Source organism: Mesoplodon densirostris, chromosome 11, assembly GCF_025265405.1.
Source record: "Mesoplodon densirostris isolate mMesDen1 chromosome 11, mMesDen1 primary haplotype, whole genome shotgun sequence".
NCBI lineage: Eukaryota > Metazoa > Chordata > Mammalia > Artiodactyla > Ziphiidae > Mesoplodon > Mesoplodon densirostris.
This window is the reverse complement of record NC_082671.1, coordinates 36,622,156-36,649,568: the sequence shown is the minus strand read 5'-3', so window position 1 is coordinate 36,649,568 and position 27,413 is coordinate 36,622,156. Positions and strand designations below refer to the sequence as shown.

Here is a 27,413-nt window from a genome sequence, read left to right as displayed (position 1 = left end):
TGGAAATGACAGTTTTTGCAAGTATTATAATTTGAGGAGAAAAAAGTTAGGATGACAACTTTAACTGTGTTGCGGGGTCTCAGTTTCCAAAATTCTTCCCGAGGGGTCTTCACCTGGGAGAGCAGGGGCTGACTGGCAGGTCTGACTTTGTGGTTCGTGCTGTAACCACCACACATGGCTTCATCTACTACTTCAGGCTGTGACCCGTTACGTATGTGTGTGTTTACGTGTGTGTACCGGGTTGCAGTATTACATGCATTTCTTACTATGCTTAAAACACATAATCTAGCAAACAGGCCTAGGGCTCCAATTTCACATACAATTCAATGACCCAACCACATAAGATGACTGTCTCCATGCCATCCTTTTGTTTGTCTTCCCCATTCACCTTCCCTCTACTCGTTTGGTCCTATAATGCCATCCTCACTATCAGTTAGAGCCCAGAGAAAGCAGGATGGCCAAGGGTAACGTTCTCTGATCAAAAGGATTTAATCTCCAGAATGCAGGGGAAAGCACACAGCCGCATGATGGAAATAATCTACGAATCTCCTGTTTTAGGAAACCAAGGATAAGAAGTCCTTGGCACAGAGGAACTATTTACAGTTCAAAATCTCATTTTCTTTCTTGGGTAACGGCAGAGTGTGGCTAGATATTTGGGGAGAAGTCTTGTGTGATGAATGTGCAGTTTTCTGTCAGAAGTGTTGAATTAAGGGAACACATGAGTCTCCTCTTGACAGGGGGTGACTGGGCAACGCTGCATTTCTCCTGGCTCCGTCTGACAGGCTATGCATCTTCTCCTTCTGAACCAAATAAACTAACCCCCAAATATTTACATGAAGTCTCTTAAAAAGAGTTAGGGGAAGCCCGCGTCTCACTTCCCTTACCCAGCTTTAAACTTGCTAAAAGCCAGATGCTAAATGGTTGTGTCCTCTGGGGGAGCATCCTTTTCTGACAGGCATTAAACCCATATGACCGTTCAGTTCCCAGGGGAAATTCCAACATGTTTTAAACTGAGCAGATTAACTTTCTGTTTTTCCTTCCAACTGCTGTAACTAGTTCTTGGTGACTTGGGCAAGAGTGTAAGGATGGCCTTGAGCAGATATGAAGCATCAGTACTAGGAAAATGTCCCCTCCCTGCCGAAAGGCGTGTCTATCTATACCAAGGATGCCTTGTCTTAATAAGCATTATTAAATGATTATTGCATTACAACAAAGCAGGGCACAAAAAGGGGATACAATTCAAATATTTTTGCGTTAGGCATGAACTTAGAAGACCTGGGTCTGGTCCATGCTATGCTAGCACAGGGATTGAAGTAAGAGAAGACCTAGGTTCAAATCCCAGGTTTGCCACTTCCTTGCTCTGCAGTCTTGGCCAATTCACCTTCATGTAAAATAGGGATAATGACACGTGCTTCACCAGGTTGATATGAGAATTGAGAATAATACACACAAACACTCATGAACATGCCTGGAACACAATGAGGTTTTAATGAAAGCATCATTTAATGTTCATTACTTTTATTATTTACTAAGTCACTCAACTTGTCAAGATCTCAGTCTCCTTATTATAAAACAGGGAAAGTAGGAAATCAGCATTGCTAATTCAGGAGATGTTCCAGCACCTCTAAGACTTGTCAGGTGCTGCTGGAGGAGCTGAAATGAAAAGATAATAAAACTAGGTTCCTGTCCTCCCAAACTGCACAGTTTAGTATAGGTTTTGGAGAAAGAGGAGGAGAAACAGGCATAGATAGAAAATGAGAATTCTAATAGCATGTGAGAAGTGTTATCCTTTCAGTCTGAACACACTGAGAGAAAAGAATAGAGATCTGTCTGGGGGTCAGAATACAGGTCATGAAAGGTGTCAACGGAAAAGCAACATACAAGCTGGGACTTAGAGGATAAGCTGGCATTTACTAGTGGAAGTACTGTGGAAGCAGTGCAGGCCTAGCAGGAGGGGCTGGAAAGGTGCACTCGCGATAAGCGCCGCTCCTTGGCCTCATGTTCCGTCAGTGGGTTCCTGCTTCACTCTCATGGAGGGAGCAGTAGTCCAGGGATTTTCTGGTCCCTCTTACCATCTGTACTTAATTCTCCCCAGAGGAGGAACAGCGATTTACCCAATGGTCCAGTTCTGGAAAAGAGCACTGGGAATGTACCCTTGGGCCCTTCTTGGCTCTCTCCTGACCCATTCTCTCCCACTGCTGCTGCACCATGAGGTAAGCAAACCTGGGGCCCACTCCTGGGGCTCACTGAACTCAAAGGAGGCTGGAGGCCAAGACTGCACAGTTAGCTGACTGTGGCAGACTACTAATTGCCCATCAAAACATCCATTCTTATCTTCATCTTTTTACTAGAATACCAGTTTTGAGGGTGGACATATTACTGCTCAGGATAAGACTATATTTCCTAGCCTCCCTTGAAGTTGTGTTAATTTAATTATGTAGAAAGTTCTGGCCAATGACATGTAAACAAAACTTCCAGAAAGGCTCCTTACAACTCTCTTTCCTGCTGCCCGGAATGTAGATGAAATGGCTGGAGCCCCAATAACTATCTTGGATGATGTGATAAACCCAAGGATGAAAGGCAAGTGCTAAGCATAATAGAGAAGAAACACTTAAGAGCATGGGTCTTTGATGACACTGTTGAATTATATACTAGTTCTGAAATGCCTACTCCTTTTTGAGTTAAGTCACTGCAATATTAGGGTTTTTAGTTCTATTCAGCTAAGTCAAATCCAACTGATATGCTGGGGTTAGAGTTTGCTTTGTAGATCTGACTTTCCCCTTACTTAAGTCCCAACATCAGACCTGGGTTGGGGTAGGGAAATAACAATCCTGACTCTGGGTGTATGTTCAATCCAGATTTTCTAACAACACCCCGACTCTGTCAAAAAAAAATTAAGATGTTGATATTTTAATCCATTGCTGACTCCAATTTCTATTTCCCAACAGATTTAGAATTGATAAAGGCAGGGACTGATTAACATCAAAACACCTAGCGCTATCAAGGTACCAAAGACCAAAGCTTGCTTAGAGAAGAGTGAGAAACTCAGGATGAGGAGTAAAAGGTACTGTGGGGAAGTGTCAGGAGATGAGATCGATAAAGAAGTTCAGGACCGGGGCTTCCCTGGTGGCGCAGTGGTTGAGAGTCTGCCTGCCGATGCAGGGAACATGGGTTCGTGCCCCGGTCCGGGAAGATCCCACATGCTGCGGAGTGGCTGGGCCCGTGAGCCATGGCTGCTGAGCCTGCGCGACCGGAGCCTGTGCTCCGCAACGGGAGAGGCCACGGCAGTGAGAGGCCCGCGTACCGCAAAAAAAAAAAAAAAGAAGTTGGGGACTGGATTACAAAGAACTCTGTGTTTTAAACTAAGGACCTTTGGCTTCATCCAACAGCAAGAGAGAACAATCAAAAGAGTTTGTTTTTTTTTTTTAAAGGGAGTGGCATTGTTTGATTTAGGTTTTCTAAAGGTCATTGATAGTAACGTGGAATGGTAAGATGCTCAAAGTAAGATGAATGAGGAAGTAAATATTTCAGACCTGATGAAGGATTTATAACAAAGGCAATGGCAATGAATGGAGAGACATGAGATGTGAAGCTAGTAGAAAGTAGGAGGATGCCTGGGTCCTGATAACACAGTGGGGCTACCTGCCCCCTCAGGCTCTTCCCTACAGTGGGAGAAAAATAAGCCTCTATCTTGTTTAAACACCATCCTCTGTATTTTCTTTTATACGTAGGTGAATCCAATCCCTAACTGATGCAGGTAGATGATTAAAATAGGGAATATCTGAGGGAAATTAGGTTTGGGTAAAGGCAAGTTGGTTGCCACAGTTGAGAAGATGTTACCAGGCCCTGAGGAATATCCCTTTACACTAGGAGTCAAACTTAAAAGCCATGGAAAGAATAAAATAAATGAGGCAGCCCAGGTGCCAGAAAAATCAATTGCCAGAAATATAATTAGACTTGTTTTTACTGAGTGATGATGTAAATAAGCACATAAAATTAACAGGTATGATACTGTAAACTAGATTTAAAATTCTAAATTGATTAAAAAAGTGAAAGATAGAAGTAATTAAAAAACGTATGTCCTAAGTAGTTACTCTTCTTATTTAGAACTGGAAACCTTTTCATTTTTCTTTTTTTCTCCCTCCTTTCCCTTTCTCCCTCCCTCCTTCCCTTCCTTCTTTCTTTCTTTCACATCTAGGTTTCAGTATCTAGTCTTATATTTTGTATAATAATGTGAGGGATGTTATGGATTGACTTGTGTCACCCCCAACTCATAAGTTGATGCCCTAACCCCTAATATGACTCTATTTGGAAATAGGGCTTTTAAAGAGGTAATTAAAGTTAAATGAGGTCATAAGGGTGGGGCTATGGTCCCATCAGATGGGTGCCCTTATAAGAAGAGGAAATGTGGATACACACAAAACACCAGGGATGCAGGTACACAGAAGGCCATGTGAGGACACAGTGAGAAGGTGGCCATCTGCAGACCAAGGAGAGAGGGGCTTCAGAAGAAACGAAATCTGCCAACACCTGATCAAGGACTTCTAGCCTCCCAAACAGTGAGAAAATGAATTTCTGTTGTTGAAGCCACTACTAGTCTGTGGTATTTTGTTACAGCAGCCCAAGAAAACTAACACAAGGTGTAAAATTCAGTCTAGATTCCTTTCACTGAGAGTAATGTTTAATTTTTATTCAGTTGCATGATGAAAAAATAGGTCTTCACAAATGTAGGTACTTCTGAAAGTTGATGGACTCTTGGTATAATAATTTTTATTTTTAGGGTAACTACACCTCAGATATTTGTAAAATTCGGATGCTCAATATTGTTTTTAGTACCACAATATGATGCAGATAAATATCTTCCATTTGTAGCTCTTAATTCACATTCACTATTAATTTAGAAAAGTGATGCTGGTTCTTATTCATAAAGTTTAAAATCAGAGAATGGTTTTGAAAATCAGTCTTCAACTCTACAATTTTGGGATTGTAGCTCCTGCCGTTACTTTTATTTTTGAAAGCCAATTTTAGCACAGGAGAGCAAGTCAGATAATTTCCTGCCAAATTTATTTCCTAAAGCCCCAATTTTGCTAAAAATGAGAAAATCAAATCATACATTTGTGTAACTATTTGTAATTGTTGTTGCCAAGAAATATTCAATGCATTTAGAGGAGACGGTGGTTTCAAAATGGCAGAGCAAAGATAGATCTACCTTCTCTTAGAAATCACCTCAAAACAAAGAACAGAATGTAGAGTCCATCTTCAGCAAAACTAGAATATCGAACCATAATACACGGGGAGAGTTACCAAATCCCGTGAAAGACAAATGCGGTGTGGTGCTAAGAAGCCAAGAGGAGACACCTCTGACCAGAGATATTGGAGAAGGCCCAGTCCTCCAAAGCAGGGGCCATGGCATGAGGCAAAACAATAATGCTTTGTTTGGAACACTAGAACCGACTGCATTGACTGGTGGCAGGAAGCGCCCTAGACCCAGTTTGGCCCCAGGGAAAAGCCAGGGAGGTGGGCTGAGAGATACCTCCAGACATGCCACAGACTGCATGAAGCAATCGTCCAGTGAGCCAGAGAGGAATTCTACATTGGTGGCAGCCTGCAGTCACTGCCCTCTGCTGGCTGATGAAGAATGCACTCATCACAGGTACCGTGAACTGAGGGTAAATTCTGCGCCCTTCCAATTTAGGAGAAAGTCATCTCATTTAAACATAAGCAGTAATTTAAAAGTAACTGGCATAAGACATATACCAAGTTAATATTTAAACAAAGGAGAGAAGGCACAGAAAAACAAAGCCATAACAGATGAAGGATACTTATGAGAAAAAGACTGCCATGGAGCAAATGATGAATATGACCAAATATATCACAACAAAATTTAAAAAATACACATCTCTATAAAACAAGAGATCAGAGATATGAGAGCTCAAGGAAAACTGGGCAAGGCAAAATTATAGAAGGAGGCGAAATATGAGCTTGTAGAGATCAGAAAAGAAATGGAAGAGAAAAATAACCCTCCCCCAATGGAGAAAATCCTGCTGAATCTCCTGCTCTGTGCTACTCTTTGTACGTACTATGTTGTGTTACCTAACTACGTTCAAGGAAAGCTGGACTCTGACTGTACATGTTGGTGTCTTTTTGATCAATCACCATCACCTTTTATGAAAACTATAAGGACGAATGAAAATAAATGAATTATGCATTCAAGTCATAAACAGAACAAAATCTAAGAAGAACAAAGTTAATCAAATTAAAAGCAAAAATTTATTTTAAAAAATCAGAATGGAATTAAATAAATGCAAGAGTCAGTTCTTTGTAAAAAAAAAGAACAAATACATCAAATATAGAACCATACTTGGGATATAATTATAGAAACCAAGAAAATTACAATAATCAAATAAGTGATTATATAATTATATGCAAATATATTTGAAAACCTGGATGAAATGGAGTTGTTTTCTTTTTCTGAGAGAATACAAATGATCATAATGACCTCAAAAAGGATCCAGCAATCCCACTTTGGGGTGTATATCAGAAGGAAATAAAATCTGTATTGAAGAGATGGCTTTACTCCTATGTCATTGGGTCATTATTCACGATAGCCAAGATATGGAAACAACCTAAGTGTCTGCCAATGGATGAATGGATAAAGTGTGGGATATATGTATTTATATAGGGAAATGCTTTAGCCATAAAAATGAAGGAAATCCTGCCATTTGCAACAACATGGATGAACCTGGAGGACATAATGCTAAAATAAGCCAGAGAGAAAAAGACAAATACTATGTGAGCTCACTTATCTGTGGAACCTAAAAATAAAGTCAGACTCATAGAAACAGAGAGTAGTATGTGGTTGCCAGGGGCTGGGGAGCAGGAGATGAGAGATGTGGGTCTAAGGGTGCAAACTTTCATTTATAAGATGAAAAAGTTCTGGGGATGTAATGCACAGCCTGGTGATGATAGTTACTAGTACTGTATTGTATACTTGATGCTAAGAAAGGAGACCTTAAGCCTTCTCACCAAACACACACACACATAAATGGTAACTATGCGAGGTGAGAGATGTGGTAATCAACTTGGTGGTAATCATTTCACAATATATATGTATACCAAATCTTATTACATTGTATACTTTAACTACATATAATTTTGTCAATTACACCTCAATAAAGTTGAAAAAATAAACTCAAAAGAGAGAACTGTCTAAAGAATATATATGACAGGATCAGACTGCCTGACTTAAGAGTCAAGAATTACAGACATCACAAGAGCCTCACCGTCCATGAGTATGACAGTCCAGGTACCATCAATTTGTCAGTCTCCTCTTGTATTGATTGACCTTTGCAAACTCTAAGGAAAGCAATCATAGGGTTTCCTGAGAGTTTGAAGGAGGAATAAATAAGACAAGGGGGCCCAAAGCATAAGCTCTTGATAAGGCAGAAAGGCATGAATAATATAAGAGTCAAGAGAATGGGGAGTGGAAGAAGCTGGCCCAGAAGCAGACTAGAAAAGGTGTGCATCAATAGAACTGAGAGTCATCCCACTGTGAGACTTCTTTAAACACAGTCCTTCTTTCTCCACCAGCTTTGATTACTCCATCCTTTTTCCCTTTTCATTAACTAAGTAAAAATTCACTCTGTTGGTACTTGTTAATTGTCTGGCCCTTCAGCTGGGTAACCTCCTTCACAAGAATAAGGACCATACCTCTTTTGTCCAACATTGTATACCCATCATATATTGGCTTTTATTGTGCCAGTCATTACATATTTACTTAATGAATGCATGGGGCAAGCTTGACATTTTGGACTAGAATCAGAGAACAATAAGGAACATGGCTGCAGAGACATGAATTCCTAGCCCAAGGAGGAAGATGTGCATGACGGAGGTACAACATCCTACTGGGAATGGAGCAACTATTATAGATTTAAAGGTAAAAGTCTTCTTGAGATATGGTAGAGAGAGTGTGCTGAGAGACTGCGCAGACAAGGCGGAAAGATAATCTACATCTCACAACATGATATATCACAGGGGAAAAAAGGTATGGTTCTAGGCCTTCCTTTAAAAAGTCAACTTCATGGGCTTCCCTCGTGGCACAGTGGGTAAGAATCCACCTGCCAATGCAGGGGACATGGGTTCGAGTGCTGGTCTGGGAAGATCCCACATGCCGTGGAGCAACTAAGCCTGTGTGCCACAGCTACCGAGCCTGCGCTCTAGAGCCCACGAGCCACAACTACTGAAGCCCGTGCACTTAGAGCCCGTGCTCTGCAACAAGAGAAGCCATCGCAATGAGAAGCCCACGCACCGCAACGAAGAGTAGCTCCCGCTCGCTGCAACTACAGAAAGCCTGCATGCAGCAACAAAGACCTAACACAGCCAAAAATAAATAAATAAAATTAAATAAATTTATTTTAAAAAAAGTCAACTTCACAAGCACTATCTGGAGAGATCTGGTTTAACCCAATATCACAAGTAAAGGGGAAAAAGGGGGAAAAGACAGACTTTGAGATCTTGGTAAACAGTAAGATCAAAATGAGTGACTAGGACGTGCCCATCAAAATTCTTTTTTTTTTCCCCATCAAAATTCTTATGGTGAGGTAGGCTGCACTGATGGGTTCTACAATTTCCAGTGATGAAGGTGGCAGGCTTGAGTTGCTCCGGGCTGCCATACTATAGTATGACTTTCCTTTCTGAGTGCTACACTTGTATAGAGTTAAACTTGAACGTATTCAGAAGAGAGGCCCCCAGGATGACAAAAACACTCAAAAGTAAGTTATGTGAGGAACAGTGAAAGGAACTGGGGCTACTTTGCTTAGAGAAGGAAAGACTCAAGAGAGGCATGAGAGCTGTCTTTGAGCAGCTGAAGGGCTGTCAAATGTCGAGGAGGCTTTACTTCGGAATGACCTTGAGGGTAGAACCAGAACAAATAGGCAGAAGCTGCAGGCTGACAGATTTCAGCTCAATACAAGGGAGAACTCCGAGCCGTCAGAACTAAGTACGGGGAGTGGGGAGAGCTGCCTTAGCAGTTAGGCAGCAACTTGCCGCTCTGGGCGCTCTAGGCCGTGTAGCATGACGGCGGGCAGCCAGGCTGGACAGGACATCAAGGGCTGCACTGGACGCCAGACTAGCTGACTTCAGATTCTCTCCCAATACCGAAATCCCTTGATTTCAGCTTCCGTGTTCCTTATGGGAATCACTGGAGATGAGTTATGTAGACGTGCTTTGTAAACTCTAGTTTTACAAACACAAGGTATTATTACCAATTTTTCATCACCTTGGAGGATGTCAATTCTATCCCAATTGCCATTTTCTATATCTCTCTAATCTCTCTTCAAACTCATAATGATTTTTAATTTATAAATGCCAAACTTATCATACCAATAATTATGACTACTATTCCCTGTCTGGGATTTCAAATTTTCAAAATCCTTCATAAATAATAAATGGTTCTTCATCTTTTATAAACGAGAGATAGGCCTTATATTCAGTGTGCTAATCATGGGCCTGATCTTATTGTGTAAGAGGATAGAGTAGCGAAGTTCTCACATATCACTTAGGGGCAGAACTCATTATAATCAATAGCTCACCAAAATCTGTGTAACAAAAAAGTTCCCACATTAGTAAATAAACAATAAACAAACACATTAAGAAATAAACCTCAGTCTATGCTGATAGAATGTGACTTGGGTCCTTTATCCAGAGTGTCCTCTGGGAGTTTATCAACTCCCTGGCAATGAAAATAGCTGTTATTTGGTGGCATAGCTAACTTGTCACAAGGTATTTGGACTTGGAAAAAATTACTTGCCAGATAAATGAAAGTCCCAATCCTCTTTTGGGTGTTCAAAATATTTTCTCCACCTGTTTACTCATACAACAGAATATTACTGAGCCATAAAAATAAATGAAGTACTGATACATGCTGCAACATGGATGAACTTAAAAATATTATGCTAAGTGAAAGAAGCCAGTCACAAAAGGCCACATATTATACGATTCCACTTATATGAAATGTCCAGAATAGGCAAATCTATAAAGACAGAAAGTAGATTAGTGGTTACCTAGGTTTGGGTGGAGAGGGTGGGTGTGTGCTAATGTGTATGGTGTTTCTTTTTGGGGTCACTAAATGTTCTATAATAGATTATGGTAATGGTTGCACAACTCTGTACATATACTAAAAAACCACTGAATTGTGCATTTAAAACAGTGAACTTTATGTTATGTAAATTATATCTCAAAAAAGCTGTTAAAATATATAGTGTCTTGAATAAGAATAAACCAGTAAAATCGAATTTTCTTTAAAAATTAAATTAAATTTTCTTGTTTTTTAAAAAAACAAAACAACAAAAAGAAAACCAAAATATTTTCTCCACCGAACTCCAATATCATCTCTAACAAGTAATGACTTGATAACTTTGAAATATCATTTCTTTTCATTTTTGTCCATCCTTCTTGGGATTTAACAGAAAGTGACATAGGCAGAGAGAAAAAAACTAGAACCAGGAAGAGAGCAAACTGGATACAGACTCTCCTCAAAAGTGGTTACCTAAGTTCTTACAAAGCAACCCTCCCGCCTGAACACATGTTCTCCAAACTGTTTATGTATTTTATTCTCTGACTTAAACCAAGAGCAGAAAAGGGATTCAGAGGCTGGTATTTATACAGGGTGTTAGAGAGAAGGTAAGGCTCAGATAAGGAGAAATAGAGAGAATTTTTGACACACTTCTCTTTGGATGCTAAGTATCGTTAAGAAGGAAACATATTTTTAAACGAAGCATTTAGTTTATACTCTGTCTTCAGTCTAATACTTTTTGTGTGTTTATATTGTGTTAGTGAGGTTTACCTTTTCATATAGGTTATACTTCGTCCCATGAAGATGATGTTTGTGAAGAAAGAACTACAATATACTTTAATATACTATGATTACAACTCTCTAATGATGAGTATTGGGGGAAACCCCTACACGTTTCCATGAAAAGTTGGGAAGAGGCAGGAATAAATGGGGTCACAAATCTTTGGCTCATCTCTTTGCACATCCCCTGCTCTCCTCATTCCATCTTTGTGGAAACTTGCTAAAAAAGTAAGACAGGGCTTCCCTGGTGGCGCAGTGGTTGAGAGTCCGCCTGCCGATGCAGAGGACATGGGTTCGTGCCCTGGTCCGGGAAGATCCCACATGCCGCGGAGAGGCTGGGCCTGTGAGCCATGGCCGCTGAGCCAGCGCGTCCGGAGCCTGTGCTCCACAATGGGAGAGGCCACAACAGTGAGAGGTCCGCGTACCACAAAAAAAAAAAAAAAAAAAAAAAGTAGGACAATGGGGCCGGTCTTCAGTGACCCGATTTATTGTGTGGTTTGCCTCATATTAAACTGTGCTCGAAGGACAAGCTCTGGATCCAACACTTGGACAGCAGTAGGTCTATGGGGGCCTGCTAGTGTTGGATAGATGGTCATAACTTATTAGCATTAAGGAGGAGGAGATGAAAGGCGACCATATTCAATGTGTTCACTATGGTTACATTGATGCAGACACAAGTAAAATAAAGATATTCTTTTCACGGAGCAGAAGGTGGATCTTTGAGAAACCTGAGCTTCACCAATGACAAATTTCCTGTACCCCACGGCTAGGACATACCTTGATTCCCGTAGCTGCCTTCTATTCCTGAGCCATCCCACGAGTCCACGGCACTGTCCACGCTGGGCACAGTGGAGGGGTATGTATCGGTGAGTTTGCCTGGCTTCTGTGCTGGAGACGGGTCCTCCACGTCTCCCAGGTCACTCAGGTGGCTGGCAATGGGGAACTTCTTGGGACTTGATGCTGACTGGGCTTTAAAGACAGAAAAGGAGCTTAAGTACCACAGAAAATTTATATCCAAAGATACTTCAACACTCCCTGGCTGTGTATTTCCCGAGAAACAAACACGTAGACATTTGCACATTCTTTAAGGGAAGGAAATGCACTGCAAATCCTTAATTGTGGCTTTCAACCCACTCACCATCTGTCTGCTTCTTAATTTTCAAGGTGACAGTCTCTCCTGCCATCTGTAACAAATGGATGGCTTCACTCAGAGGCTTCCCTTTCAAGCTGCTGCTATTGATGGCTAGGATTCGGTCTCCTATGTGGATCGCGCCAGTTCTGAAACACCAAATAATAATAGGAAAGGTAGAAATCATCCCTGAATGCTACTGAATATAAATTCCCTGATATACTTTATTTATTCATAATAATAAGGACTTGGCAAGGGTCTCTAGAAGTCACTCCTTGCCTTCTCCTGAACAATGTTACAAGATAACTGTGTCTGTTGTGAATTACCTTTTAGTTTCAAATAAAATCAGGAAAAATGTTTTAATTAGTATTTAAAATGGACTTGTGGGCTGTTTAAATTCCAAGAAAGCTGAGTCATTTGATAACCCTCTTAAAAATCCCAAGGAAACGAACAAAGTGGGACAATCACTGTGGTGATGTTTACCATGGAGCAGTCCTTCTTTCTACAGACTTAGAAGTGTTGAACACAGTCAGTCAGCATCCCAGTTTACCGGAAGCAAGGCTTAGACACAAGACCCTGGTGTGGCAGGCCCCCCGCCACCCCCCAGTGGTGATTCCAAGAATTGAAAAAGGTTGAACTCAGGAATCTGTTTTTTGTTGTTGTTGTTGTTGTTGTTGTTTTTGCCGCACTGCGACCTGCAGGAGTTCAGTTCCCTGACCAGGGATCGAACCTGTGTCCCCCGAAGTGGAAGCGTGGAGTCCTAACCACTGGACTGCCAGGGAGTCCCCAGGAATCAATTAGAATCCAACTCTGTCACCCACCAGCTGTGTGACCTGGGCACCTTATTTTCACCTCTCTAGGTGTCAATTTCCTCATCACTAGAATTGGGATAGTCATCTCACAGGGAAGCTCTGAGGGCTAAATAGGAAAACACATGTAAAAGGGCTTAACATCCTGCTTGAAATGTGGAAAAAGAAAATTAATTTATTGAGCAATAGATAAACCTTTGATCTTTTCTCTTCTCGTCCCATTCTCACCCGATTCTGAACCAGCAGACTGAAACTTACGATTCTGATGTTCACCATGTCTATCTTTGTTTGAAAGCACAGGATGGGGGAGGGGAGACTCACAGCAGTCAAACTCAGGAAAGGTTTAAACACTCAGATCTCTCCACCTGGGTAGAAGGATGTGGAGTGGGAATCCCATGTGCTAGCCTCTGGGGTGCTGGCTCACTTGAAATATCCTGAGTGAAGGAAGCCCAGCTCACAGCCTGCTTGTGACTGAGTGGCCCGACCCCAGGTTGCTTTGGGGTCGGCGGGCAGCAGTGCTGGGCAGCAGCAAGTGGGTCAACGGAGGTGACACTGGGTCACATAGATTATGAGGGGCTGCCTAACAAGTCTACCGATGCATCTACTCTCAAGGAATTTTTTTTTCCTTTAAAAAAAAAAAAGAGATCAATTCATTCTTCCATAAAGAGTCTCTGGGGAGTGCCCCGGCAGTCCAGTGGTTAGGACTCGGTGCTTTCACTAACGTGGCCTGGGTTCAATCCCTGGTCGGGGAACTAAGATCCCACAACTGTGTGACGGCACGGCCAAAAAAAACAACAGTCTCCAGCTTATGAAAAATAGAACTACCATATGACCCAGCAATCCCACTACTAGGCATATACCCTGAGAAAACCATAATTCAAAAAGAGACATGTACCAAAATGTTCATTGCAGCTCTATTCACAATAGCCCGGAGATGGAAACAACCTAAGTGTCCATCATTGGATGAATGGATAAAGAAGATGTGGCACATATATACAATGGAATATTACTCAGCCATAAAAAGAAACGAAACTGAGCTATTTGTAATGAGGTGGATAGACCTAGAGTCTGTTATACAGAGTGAAGTAAGTCAGAAAGAGAAAGACAAATACCATATGCTAACACATATATATGGAATTAAAAAAAAAATGTCATGAAGAACCTAGGGGTAAAACGGGAATAAAGACACAGACCTACTTGAGAATGGACTTGAGGATATGGGGAGGGGGAAGGGTAAACTGTGACAAAGCGAAAGAGAGGCATGGACATATATACACTACCAAACGTAGGGTAGATAGATAGTGGGAAGCAGCCGCAGAGCACAGGGAGATCAGCTCGGTGCTTTGTGACCGCCTGGAGGGGTGGGATGGGGAGAGTGGGAGGGAGGGAGATGCATGAGGGAAGGGATGTGGGAAGAGATGTATATGTATGACTGATTCACTTTGTTATAAAGCAGAAACTAAAAAAATAAAAAAAAAAGCCATGCTGTAAGCCATAGAACACTTGACCAGGAGGTTGCTGAATCAGATCAATATTAACCTTTTCCTCATTGTCTAACAGAGAAACCTAGGACAGGGGAACACCTGAAGAATACCATATCATAGGTGTCTCTGTTAATATCAGAATATGAAATTCCAACAGGGCAGCCTTTTTTGAGCTGCCTCGGTGCCCTCACCTGACAGATGAGGATGTTGGATGAGCTGATTTCTAAGGTACCCTGCAGCTCCAAAATTCTGTGATGCTATATCTCTGTTTTGCACACCAGTGTCTTCAAGTGTCAGCATGAACAGTGTGTGTGCACTCCTGAGCTAGGTTACTGGAGGACAGGTCGGGTTATGGGGTTTGGAATATGTCCTACAACAGGTCTTGGAAAGAAATACAGTATAATGGGGGTGGAGTGCATGCCAATGGAAACAAACTGCCAAAGGAACAAATGGGCATTCCAAATTTCAAGATGTTATTAAGTCACAGCACTGTTTCCTGAAATCTTTGAAGACGAAGCTTCTGTCACCCTCTCAGCAGCTAAGCCTGGTACCTGTCAGGTAACAGAGGCTCAGGAAATGTTTGCTGAATTGAATTGGACAAGCCTTTTAACCTCCTTGAATTTTAGTCTCCTCCTCTCAAAATGGACACAATATAAATTTACCTCTAGTCCATTGTGGTCGGTTTACACATTTCTGGAGACTAATATCAATGCTAAGCCCAGGACACTTTTAACTGCCTATAACATGCCCCTCAAAATCAAGTCAGAGCTCTGCCTGAGAGTTTTCAAGCTCTAAAATCAATCCTTTGTGCAGAGTTGAAAAAGGCAACAGATAACCAAGCAGGAGAGGGGAGCATGCTTTTATGTGGCTGTGAGGAAGGAAACCCATTTCAGACAGATAATTGTTGAAGGTGCTTCGAATGTTACCTTTCAGCTAACCCTCCTTTAGTGAGGCTTGAAATGATTATAGGATCAAAAGGCTCTTCAGTTCCTGAAATCGTGATGCCAAGGGGCCCCCCATAGCGCTTCAGCTCCACGGTGTAAATAATTGCTCCGGAACTTTCTTGCTCATCTGCAATAAATGCCAATGAGTCGTAATTGGTTTCTTTGGAAGAAGCAGAGTAAAAAGACACATATATTCATACATAAAATAAGAAATTCAAAACATCGTCATCAAAGCACTGTGTCTCAGAAAATAATTATTTTGGGAAGTAGCATTTCCTTAGTAGGATGGATATACCATTCTAATACAGGGATGCAGTTCTTATCAGTGTCAGGGAAGGGGTTCTCTGCCTGATGACCTATATTTTAATCTGTGAGCAAGCTACCCAGCCAGCACTGCGGGCCCTTTAGACAATGTCCCTGCCTAGTACAGTGCTTGCCCAGCATTTTGTGAGTGTGCCACGAATATCCATGGACTGAACACACCGCTGAGGAGGCGATATGGGTGGAGAGAGTCACGCAGTAAACAGAGACTGGGCTCCGCAATACCTATTTTCAGGCTTTACAAGCAAGCTAACTCTCAATATAGAAAAGTTGATTTAACTCACGGTTGGAGCAAACTTTAATATATGCATGGTTAAGTAGGGCTTGGAAATCTGGAATCCCTTACCTATTGTTCCTCTGTGTCTTAAAATGTGAATCTTATTCACAAAATCTGTGAATCTTATTCACAAATACACAGATAGTAAAACAGACGTTTGAATGATTATCTCTCTGCTGTTCTTGAGACTAGGAGCCATGTAAGTTACATTTCAGTAGCACATGCCAGGTTGCCACACTCTTGTGAGCTAAGTTTCACCATTTAATGTTCCTATGAAGGAAAACATTTGTGAGTGTGGTCTGCCTAAAGCATTGGCTTGAAAGATGTCATGGGACACCTTTCGCATGGTTGGGTATTTTGACTGCACCCAAGTTGCAAATATGAAGTCTCAGAATTCAAAGGGTTTTATTTGCTTATGACATGCTGAAAGTTCTTGAGCATTTCTTGCTTTATTCGTTGGGCCTGGGAGCTGTGAGTGGTTAAGGAGTTGTTCATTGCTGTACCTAAGGATACAATGAAATGGTCCAGTAGATACTTGAACAAAACAGTCAGCTTTTATAGTCAGGCTGTATCCTGGAGAAGCATTAATACAGTCACATTTCTGCAATGAGCAGCTGTTCATTTATGATATGAGACCCTAAACTAAGGAGGAATAGAAAAGCTTGAATTAACAATTCAATTATCTGTGTGTGCAGTGAAGAATTATAATGAATATAAAATGAAATGTCTATAGAGAAATGTAGGAAGCGATGTGTCCTTTCCTGCCAGCACTTACTTCACTTCTGGCCACAGATTGGGAGCTCTGGGACGTACCCATTGCCTCCACTCCCTCAGTGGAGGAAGAAGAAGCTCCATACATAGAGAATAAAGACCATCTACCACACACTGGAATGCTTAAATCAACATCCTAGGGTATAAACATCTTCAACATTAGACTCAAATTTATACTGGCAGCTGAGAATCCTCCACTGCTTCAACAGCTCTGTTTCATGGTTTACACACTTCTTCCAGGGTTCTACTTTAGTTGTGGCCAACAGGCTGGTGATGGGCTGCCAAGCAGCTGCTGAGAGAAGCACCAGGATGCAGAGTAACCAAAAATGGAGGGACAGTCAAAAGTCTAACTTTTTCTACACTGTGATACATCATCACCTGTCAGAACTGGCTTTGACATAAATGAATAGGGTATTACTGGACAGATTACACGTATTTTGCAGTCTGTGCCACCAACTATATTCTGCATAAAATTCTAGGTGAGTCATTTGATTAGTAAACCTTGATATAGTTAAGTGTTAGTTACCACTGGGCACTCTGCTGGCCATTCAGCGTGGGTGTGTGTGCCAGTGGGAAGACCCTGCCCTTTTATTGCCCTTCTCCCTTACAGGGCAAGTGCGAGCACTGCCTTGTCAATGGGCACCAAGCATTCCGGATGTGGCCATCAGCTCTTTATGGGAGTTGTGGGAAATGGCAGTGACCAAGTACATGGAACCCAGCTGCCCAGAACCCAGGAACCTGTGGGAAGCTTCAGTTGAAAATTTAGTCTAGATGAAAACAACCACTGGCCCATAGGAAGGTGAGCTGGGGTGCAGTCCCATTCACCAGGAGAAGGGGGAGAAATTGGTTCCAGCTAGCTCATTCTTCAGGTAACCCGGAGTGAGTGCCCTGTGTTATTTCTGGACAGTTTGGCAACTTGCACCTAAGATGACAAAATAACGCCAGAATGGAGTAAACCGGTTTAGGATGGTTTCAGGCCACTTTATGTAGGAACATTTTAAATTAGGCAGCTGAGGCACCACAATAACAAAAGGCAATTGTTAGGGACTCAATGAGTTTAAATAGTGGTGAGATGCAAATCAAGAAAATGGCTGTATATTAATGAAGAAGTGATGCTATATTTAGATTATGACAAAAATGTAGTTGATTTCTGATTTCTTCAACAAATAAAGAACTTGGAAACAAAAACGAGAATGGGTAAATTTAAGAGACGTTACAACCAAAAGCAATGAATACTTCTTTTTGGATCCTAATTCAAACCAACTGTTTTAAAAAAACTTGTCTATCTACCCATGTATATGAAAACCAGGGAGATGGGAACATTGAGTACATATTTGAGGAGATTAAGAATTATTGCTAATATTTTGGGGCTTCCCTTGTGACACAGTTAAGAATCTGCCTGCCAATGCAGGGGACACGGATTTGAGCCCTGGTCCAGGAAGATGCCACATGCCGCAGAGCAACAAAGCCTGTGCGCCACAACTACTGAGCCTGCGCTCTAAAGCCTGCGAGCCACAACTACTGAAGCCCACGCACCTAGAGCCCATGAGCCACAACTACTGAAGCCCGTGAGCCTAGAGCCCGTGCTCCGCAACAAGAGAAGCCACCGCAATGAGAAGCCTGCGCACCGTAGCGAGGCATAGCTCCAGCTCACTGCAACTAGAGAAAGCCCTCATGCAGCAACAAAGACCCAATGCAGCCAAAAATAAATAAATAAGTAAATAAATTTTAAAAAGAATTATTGCTAATATTTAAAATTGTGACGATATTTAGTTATGTGTTTTAGAAGTCTTTTATAAGAGTATTGTTTAGGGATACATTAATAATATTTGCAAGATGCAATGATATGATGTCTGGAATTGCTTCAGAATAATTCAGTGTGTGGGTGGGGTGCGGAAATTAGGGTGGGAGTAGATCTGAAGCAAGACTGATTCTAAGTTGCTAACTGTTGATGTTAGGTGAGGTAGGCTGGTTCATTACACCATCTTTCTCTATTTTTAAATACATTTTCATAGTAATTTTTTAAAAAGAAAAAATATTAATTCCCTTAGAAAACACTATGTGGATGCCTTGAGTAAAGAGACATTTAATTAGTTTGGGTTCCTTACTCTCTTAGCTGATGACGGCTGCCTGTACACTGTCTCGTCCAGACCCTATGACCCATCTGCCCACCAGGCAGGGTTCCCAGAGCATCCTACTGCCATGTGCTCTTGAGGAGGCCCCATGTCAGTTCTGCCCAGTTGTTCACAGCAATGGTCTCTTCCTAAATTGTTTTCCTACTTCGGATCCAGACTTTGTCCCTCTCTCCCACATCTATTTTCACCAGTCCTGCCAACACTGAATTCCGTCTCTTTTCTCCCCAGAACATTCTGAAAGCATAAATCTGAACATGTTACTCTCTTCCTTGAAGCTTTCCGTTAGGTCCCAGATTTCTGAAGAATAAAGCGCAACCCCTTGGCATGAACAGTGCTGGAGCCTCTGTCTTCTACTATCCTTTCCCATCCCAATCCAATCTAATTCTCTCCCCACTGAATGACCTGTGGGCCATTTAAAAACACTTTGTTCACATCTTTAACCTTGCACGTGTTACTCCCTGGAAGCAGACGTCTTTCCTCCCCCCGAGAATTTCTACTCTTCCTTCAGAACTTGGCTCAGATGTCTTATATCTCTGGAAGCCTTCATGGCTCCTCAGCTGAGACTAGAGACCTTTCCTATGAGATCCTACAGCTCCTGTGTATTTTTATAGTGTTTCTCAACTTCTTTAAAAAAAAATTATTGCCTCCTCTCCTCCCATCAAGGAGAAAAATTAAATTTAAATTCTCCCTAATGAGAGAAATTAAATATGAGGGAATAAGAGTCAGTCGGGTAGGGTTGGGCTTTGGAGGGTCACAAATTATTGTAACGTAATATCTAAGATTCTTTGCTCCCTGAGAACCAAATTTTATTTTTTTTAATTGAAGTGGAGTTGATTTACAATGTTGTGTTAGTTTCAGGTGTACAGCAAAGTGATTCAGTTATACATACATATATATCTATTTTTTTCAGATTCTTTTCCCTTATACCTGAGAACCAATTTTTGCCCCCATCGGGAATGAATGGTCTGGTATATATGCTTTTCGCTCTATGTGTCTCCTTAATTAGAACAAGATCACCCTGAAAATTATGATTTTTTTTTTTTTTTTTTTTTTTTTTGCTGTACACGGGCCTCTCACTGTTGTGGCCTCTCCCGTTGCGGAGCACAGGCTCCGGACGCGCAGGCTCAGCGGCCATGGCTCACGGGCCCAGCCGCTCCGCGGCATGTGGGATCTTCCCGGACCGGGGCACGAACCCGTGTCCCCTGCATTAGCAGGCGGACTCTCAACCACTGTGCCACCAGGGAAGCCCCTGAAAATTACGATTTTTTTATATTCACATGCCCAGAGCCTGGAACTATGCCTGGCACCAAGGAGACTCCAGTAAATGCCTAAACAAATGAGCGAAAGGACAAATGCCTGTTAGCAGGCAGTCACTGGTTCCTAGCTTTGTGAGTCACCCTTCCGGCTACTCCAAGGTCTAGATTCCTTCTCCAAGGTGATGCAGACCCAATCAGGCTCATTCAAAGAGTGAGAATAAAGCCTGGGCTGCCTGAGTTAGCTGCAGGCTGCACTTCCAAATCCATCTGCCTTCTCGGGCGTCAGCCCAACTGGCAGCGGTAAGGCCCTGCAGCTTGGGAGGAAGGTGATAACTGCCATTTACGCTCAGACCATTTTGGAGGTGGAAGCACTCCAAGACGCTCTCTCCTTGAGGCTGGTCCAGCTTAGAAAGGAGCAACTGGAGTGTTGAACCAGAACAGAAACTTTCTGAGAAGGAAGAATGCAGGATCACCAGGAAGTTGCAAAGTGAGCCTAAACAGATCTTAGTGATATTATAAACAGCTTCTATATCACAACAGAAGGTTTACCACTATTAGCAAAAGAGGTGAAAGGGGGCCAGCCTACTTGTTTGTTCTGCTCAGCTCTAGTTAAGAAAATTAATGGGATCACGGAACAGATGCAAAATTGCAGCATTACTCATCTGCAATGTTATTTTCAGGCTTCTGAATGCTGCTTGTTTAACAAAATGAATGCTATCTGGCTTGAATCCACAATGGCAGCTGGATTGGGGAGGCTTGGATTTGGGAGAGGGTCTTTGGAATGCATAAATGCACAGGTCAATCAAAGTTAACTTCAACTAAAAGTGATGGAATTCATTTCACAGAGTATGGCTACACTTCTTGGAGGTGGACAGACCTGAGAAAATGAACCATGTAGAACAATACTCTCTACAACTGCCTTACTGTTGTGCCAGAAAGGCCAACCTTTCTGGCCTTATCAAAGTCATGTTCCAAGGAGTTGTTGAGTGTTTAAGAGTAGAATTTGAATTTCCTTATGTAAGTGATCATTTATAAGTCTCCAAATTAGGTTGCCTTGTGACAGTGTTTCTTCAAGTGTAGTTCTGGGATGAGAAATTTTAGCAGTATCTGAGAACTTGTTAGAAATACCAATTCTCAGCTCTATCCCAGACCCGTAGGAATCTGAAACTCTGGAGGAAGGGCCCAGTCACCAGTGTTTTAACAAGCCCTCTGGGTGACTGTGATGCTGACTTGAGTTTGAAAATCATTACTACTTTGAGATAAAGCAGAAAAAAGGGAAGAGTACTTTTTTAAAAAAATCTATCAGAGTTTCTTCTTGCAGCCAGCCTCTTGCCAAAACAACCCCTACCACTGCTCTTCGCATAGCCAGGATCATTCTTGGTTGCTCTGATGGGGCATTTCTGCTACTTCAACCTAGATTTGAAGGGGAAAATGCTGCTGCAAATTACTTAGCCAGCTTAACACTGATGAAGTGAAAAAAAAAAAAAAAAAAAGATGAAAGCCCAAATCTTTGAAGGGCAGATTTAACTGGTACTAATAAGGCTATATTTGCATAAGACTCTATTTGAAATTGTAAAAAGGTAATTTGCTTCAGATGGGACAAGTTGCAGCCTGGAAATGTTTCTCAACGCAGATTAGAGCCGGTGCAGGGAAAATACTGAATTTTTAGTCTCTACAAACATGCTATGTATTAGAAGTGAGGTACACTAAATCAAGAGAGAGGTCATTAGCGTCTGTGTATTTGACTGGCACAAAGGCAGTGATACAAAGCGGACCCTTAGAAATTATTTGGGACAGATTTGGAAGCTTCCATGTATTTCCTCCCACAATTTCCCCAAATTCTCTCCTTTGCTTCAGGGTTCTTTCTCAGGTCTCCAAACTCTCCCCTCTTCAGCTACGTTGGATCTAAATGCAGTCAAGGCAATAGATCTTATTTCAAGCAATAGATCTTATTTGCTTCTCTGAGGGCCTGGGGATTAGGTAACAGCCATGGTTCTAGAGGCTTGGACCCAGACAAGCACCGATTGGCTCTACTCGATTTTATGTTCCCGTGGTAATGAAAGATGACAGATGTAAAAGCTCCTCTAGAGAGAATGGCCGCTGAATATGGGGGGTGGGGGTTTCCCTACAATCCCAGGTGTTCCAAAAGATTTGGCCATAGTAAAATAAAGCTAAAATTAATTTTAAAAGCATCCTAATAATGGCTGTTGATAGTCTGCCTTCACTGGGCCTTACTTGGTGCCATTCATTATCGCTGAGTGCTTAACTATCAATATATTGCCTCCTTTGATCCTTAAAACTGCCATGTGCAGGACGCATTCAATGGACATTGTGGATGAGGACACTGATGCCCAGAGAAGTTAATTTTCCCAAGTTTCCCAGCTTGTCAGTTGTGAAGTCAGCCTAGTGTTCTTAGTCATTTTATTTTACTGCTTCCCCTAGCCAGTGCTAGAAACAGAGTTAATGCAGACTCTCTTGAATGCCTCTTCATTACTTCAGTAAGTGACTGCAACCAGTGGTCACAGACCAAATACCCTGGCCTCGTTCCCCTGCTTTTTGTCTTTTAATGGCTCCTCATTGGCTTCTGGGGTAAAGTTCAAAATTTTTAACATAGTTAGAAGGACCATAATGATCTGGCTTCAGTGTATCCATCTATTCACCCACTACTGAGTCCTTACACAAACTTTTTGCTTCAGCTATACCTGCTACTAGGAAGTGCCACTCTCTGACTTCCTTTGGCTCATACTCTTCCTCTGGTTAATTTTAACAGCACCTCCCAAATACTTTCAAGACCAAGGTTGTTAGAAGCATTTCCTTGAGCTCCCCAGTCTCAAATGGGTGCCTTCACGTTCTCTTAACATTTTGTGCACACACCTAGAACATTCATAATACTGTTGATTATTTTCTTCCGTGTCTCCTATAACATGGTGACTGATTTAAGGGCAGAGATTGTGTGTCCTTTTTAATCTAAGAACTGGCAGTCCCTAGTACCTTACAGATGCTAAATAAATGCTGATGGCATGACTGAATGAAAAACAAAGACTTTAACAACCTTTGAGAATAGTTGTACCATCTCCTTTAAAGTACAAGGCAGAGCAATAAAATTATTGTAGCTGGAAGAGAGGCTTCCGTTTTGAAGCAACATCTGTTAAACTCAACTGCAGTATTACTAGCTTAGGAAACCAATTTATATCAAGTATGGTTATAAACTTTCTGTAACTGATCAGAGAACCAAGGATGGAGAGGAGCAGACACTTAAGGAAAGAACTGGAAGATTCCTGAAGTCTACTGGTACCGAAAGTCCAATATTAGTATAAGCAATATTTTAGGGAGTGAAGAATATATACTGAGTATTACCATTCTAAAATACAGAGACAAAGGATGGCAACAATTTAAAATCACCAGCTTAATTTCAGATTAAGCAAGGTATCAAACTTCCAAAATCAGTGACTGCTGTCATGAATAATGCTTACTTCCCACTCATTTATATCTTGACCAAGGATCAGAACTAATGTGGGGAAAGGCGTTTCAGGATGTAATAATAATAAAAATAGTTCCCAGTTACTGAATATTGATCGTGCCAGGAAATCTCTCTCTCAACAAGCTACAACAGCTCCCCGAGGTGGGTATTATTTTGTGCGCATTACTGAAAATGGTACTGAATCTCAGGCAGGTTAAGTAACTTGCCCAAACTGACACAGTTCAAATGTGGTAGAGCTGGATTTTAAAGTGTGTGCTCTTTATGTCTACATAGTTGGCCTTGAACTAGTCTATATCCAGGTTTTACATTTTGAATAATCCCTTCCCCTTGCTTTGCTCTGAATAAAAAAGGATTCAGTTACTCAAATTATACTTATATTCTCATGGGGGAAGAGGATACAGAAACACTCAAATTCTTCCTATTCGATGATCAGATGATAATTTTCAAATAACGGTCTGTTATAAAAATGTGTCTAAGTGGGTGTATATTTTAGTATGACAACTGGAGAAAATCTGGTTTGGGTAAATATGTCTCTTGCACCTATATTTACAGTCTTATTTTGGGTAGGTGCATGGTTTTCAATGGAAGGACTTAGGATTTTAAAAACTGGACCTCTTAGGGCTTCCCTGGTGGTGCAGTGGTTGAGAGTCCGCCTGCCAATGCAGGGGACGCGGGTTCGTGCCCTGGTCCGGGAAGATCCCACATGCCGTGGAGTGGCTGGGCCCGTGAGCCATGGCCGCTGAGCCTGCGCGTCCGGAGCCTGTGCTCCGCAACGGGAGAGGCCACAACAGTGAGAGGCCCCCATACCGAAAAAAAAAAAAAAAAAATTGGACCTCTTAAAATTAGAAAAAAAAACCACCTAACAAGCATGACCATTACCATAGTATTAGGCATAGGGATTGTAGGGCAAAGGGTCTAAAGGGGAAAAATAAGCCAAAGGAAAGAAGCAACTGAAAGTAAGATCCGGCTCTCCAAGTGCTCAGCTGTTGTTTCTGAAACTCCCCCCAGTGTGTCTGCACAGCCTGGCTTTGGAACTGGGAACATCGCCAATCACAAGCACCATACATATTCATCTCTGGCTTGGCTTCTTCACTCTGCAAGGAAGGTAGCTGAGATCTGCTTAGCTTGGCAAATCATGCAAAATGGGTTTCTCCACAGGGCTTTGCCTCTTTACTAGGACAGAACCCAGTCTGATGCTGGAGGCTTTATCCTTCTTTTTAAATAAATCCCCCAAAGAAAATGCCATTGAGGCATGCTTGTTAGGAGAGAAATGCAAGTGTTGGTGTGGAAAATCAGTTGCTTGGGAAATAACTAGTAGAAATCTATGCATATTTTTAAACGTTCGTTATAAAATATACTTGGATATAATCATCTTTACCAGCTGTACTGATGGATGTAACTACCAACTTGTTTTGACTTTGAATAGGAATCATAAACACAAGGCCTGACATGACCACGAACTCTGTATCTAGAGGATTAGATTCCAGGAGATTCCAGGACATTGACAACGGCTCATTACTGGTTGGGATGAAACTATATTCAGTAGAAACTCTCTTAACCAATCTCCCTTTAACCAATTTACTGGATTAATTGTGACTCTCCATCCTCTTTGTAAAATATACTGACCAATGCCATTGAATGTTCCAGAATAATAGGTTTCCCTCTGTAGTACCCCGTGTACCTCTGTTCCTGCAACCAATTGAGTCAAAAGCTTGAAAGTTTAGAGTCAATTATGATTATTCCCAATCCTGTTTATGCCAGTTTTACTTGTTATTGTAACTACATAATTTAATGAATCTTACATAACCTATGAAACATGAGTATATTGGATCTATGAAAAAATCAAATGCTTTGGAAAGATTCAATAAGGGGGATTATTAGGCAAAAAATCAACAGTTAATTACATAAAGGAAAAACTTGAAAACATTGGGGAAATAAAAATCTAGATGGAGTAAGCATTCAGATTGCTTTAAATTATTTAAATTCTCACTGCATTAAAGCAAAACAACACACAAAAACCAAACCTGGAAATCATAAACTGTATATTATGGGTATGACTTAGGCAAACAAGTCAAAAGGCTTGTAATTACAATCAGCAGAAGGTGTTGGCTTCACCCATAAGATTGGTAAATTTTTAAATTAAGTGTTTATGTTATAGATATATGTCACTTTCTATAAATCCCCACATTAGTTGACTCTTTCAGTTCATGAACTTTTTTCAGTTAGCTTGGGTTCTTATCAAAAGCAGATAAAAGGGCGTCTGCTGCGGGGCTACTCAGGTTGCTGGGTCTTGGCCCACAGCAGCATCATGATGAAGTTTGTTAGAAATGACATTCTCAGGCCCCACCTAGGGTGAGTGCTCAGGAACTGTGTTTTAACGAGCTCTTCAGGTGATTCTGAGGCCTTCTCAAGTTTGAGAAGCACTGCTCTCCTGTATTTGCACATTACTGGAAGCACTAACAATGGATACAGCCCTTTTAGAAAGCAACATGGTACAAGACTCATCAGAAACCATAAAAATTCCCTTTTTATTTTGACTCAGTCACCCTACTTTTAGGCATATTTCCTAAGGAAATAATTCAAAAGAAAAAAAGTTGAATAAAGATATCCACGCATAAAAATATCAGTTACTGTGCCACCTACAGTAATAAAACGACTGGGAGCAATCTAAGTAAGAAGAAAAGAATGGTAAATAAATTATGGGCAGTAAATTAAAATGATAGCTATTAAGGGTTTGTAAAATGGTAACATGTTTATAAAGCTAAGGAAAAAAGAGAACATGTACTGTGGTTATAATTACGTAATATAATATCAACTAGAAAATGACCAGTTCTATTGTATTAGGGTGGTATCAGGTGATGATTTAGTTTTCATCTTTAAAGTTATTTTAATATAGCTATGTTTATATAATGAAAATATCTTAATTATATCATTTAAAAGCACCATTATTTAAAATTCATACTACACTCTCAAGGCCCAATTTAAAGACCCTCTTAACTACAAAAAACACCGCTGCAATGTCACTAGCCAGCTGTTGTATGTAAAACACCAAGATCTAATATCTTTGGTGACAGACAGGCAATTAGAGAAATCAGGCTTAACTAAGGAGGTTATCAATACCTGAATTATCTTCATCTTTGCGGATTTTCAGCTTCACCAAGTCTTCACACTGCTGGAGGATCTGAACTGCATCTTCCATGGAACAGTTGTCCAGCCTGATGTTATCTATGGCAAGTAATTTATCCCCAAGTTCCAGGGTTCCCGTTCTGATAGTAAAGGCAGAGCAAATGCATGATTAATGATGAGCACTTAACCAGGCCATTTAAGAGGCATTTAGCACAAAGCAGCATTATGGTAGTCTTTAGAAGAAGTAAGATTCTTCAACTGTTAAAATTGCATTTTATTGACAAATCCCCTTTTTCCAGTCTTAATCTGGATGGCTGCCGTGACATTACATTGCAGAGCATTAAAAAATATTTTTCTTCTGTTTTCTTCAATTAGACCAGGACAACCATATAAGCATCACTCAGGAATTCTAAGGTTTCCAGGAAGGGGGGTAATGGGCCCAGGTTTACACAGCCCGGGTGTCCTTATGCTTCTCCAGATTGTTGCACCACTTTTGGTCCTTGGCAGTCCAGACACTAGGAGAGGATACAGGGAGTGAGGCGAGTCAAGGTGGGAGGGACTTAGGGGAGGTCTGAGTCCTGGTGTCTCTGCTATTTCCACCTGCACTGGGGAACTCACTATGGCTGCAGTAGGGAGAAAAGGTGAACTGGATGCTACCTATCTGGAAGGTGGCCACTGAGAGTCTAATACTGGTTATGGACTGCTTCAGGTCTTGAAAGTTTTTAAAGGTCCATCATGAAATGAGAAAAACAATGAGAAGGTTAAAGTGCTTGCAGGTGCTTCTGTATGTATGTGCACACATATCTGTAAGGAAGGTTATGTTTTGGT

At 41.4% G+C, this 27,413-nt stretch overlaps 1 protein-coding gene across 3 annotated transcripts in view; it reads right to left on the bottom strand.

Moving 5' to 3' along the window:
- The window catches only part of GRIP1 (glutamate receptor interacting protein 1), a 461,975-nt gene that overhangs the window by 36,031 nt on the left and 398,531 nt on the right, over positions 1 to 27,413 (bottom strand). For all 3 annotated transcript variants that reach the window (XM_060112175.1, XM_060112176.1, XM_060112177.1), the window contains 4 exons: positions 26,580 to 26,725; positions 15,201 to 15,345; positions 11,991 to 12,130; positions 11,630 to 11,821 (listed from right to left, as the gene is read on the bottom strand). In XM_060112175.1, the coding sequence (XP_059968158.1) occupies positions 11,630 to 11,821; positions 11,991 to 12,130; positions 15,201 to 15,345; positions 26,580 to 26,725 (623 nt within the window). The remainder of the gene's footprint in view (positions 1 to 11,629; positions 11,822 to 11,990; positions 12,131 to 15,200; positions 15,346 to 26,579; positions 26,726 to 27,413) is intronic.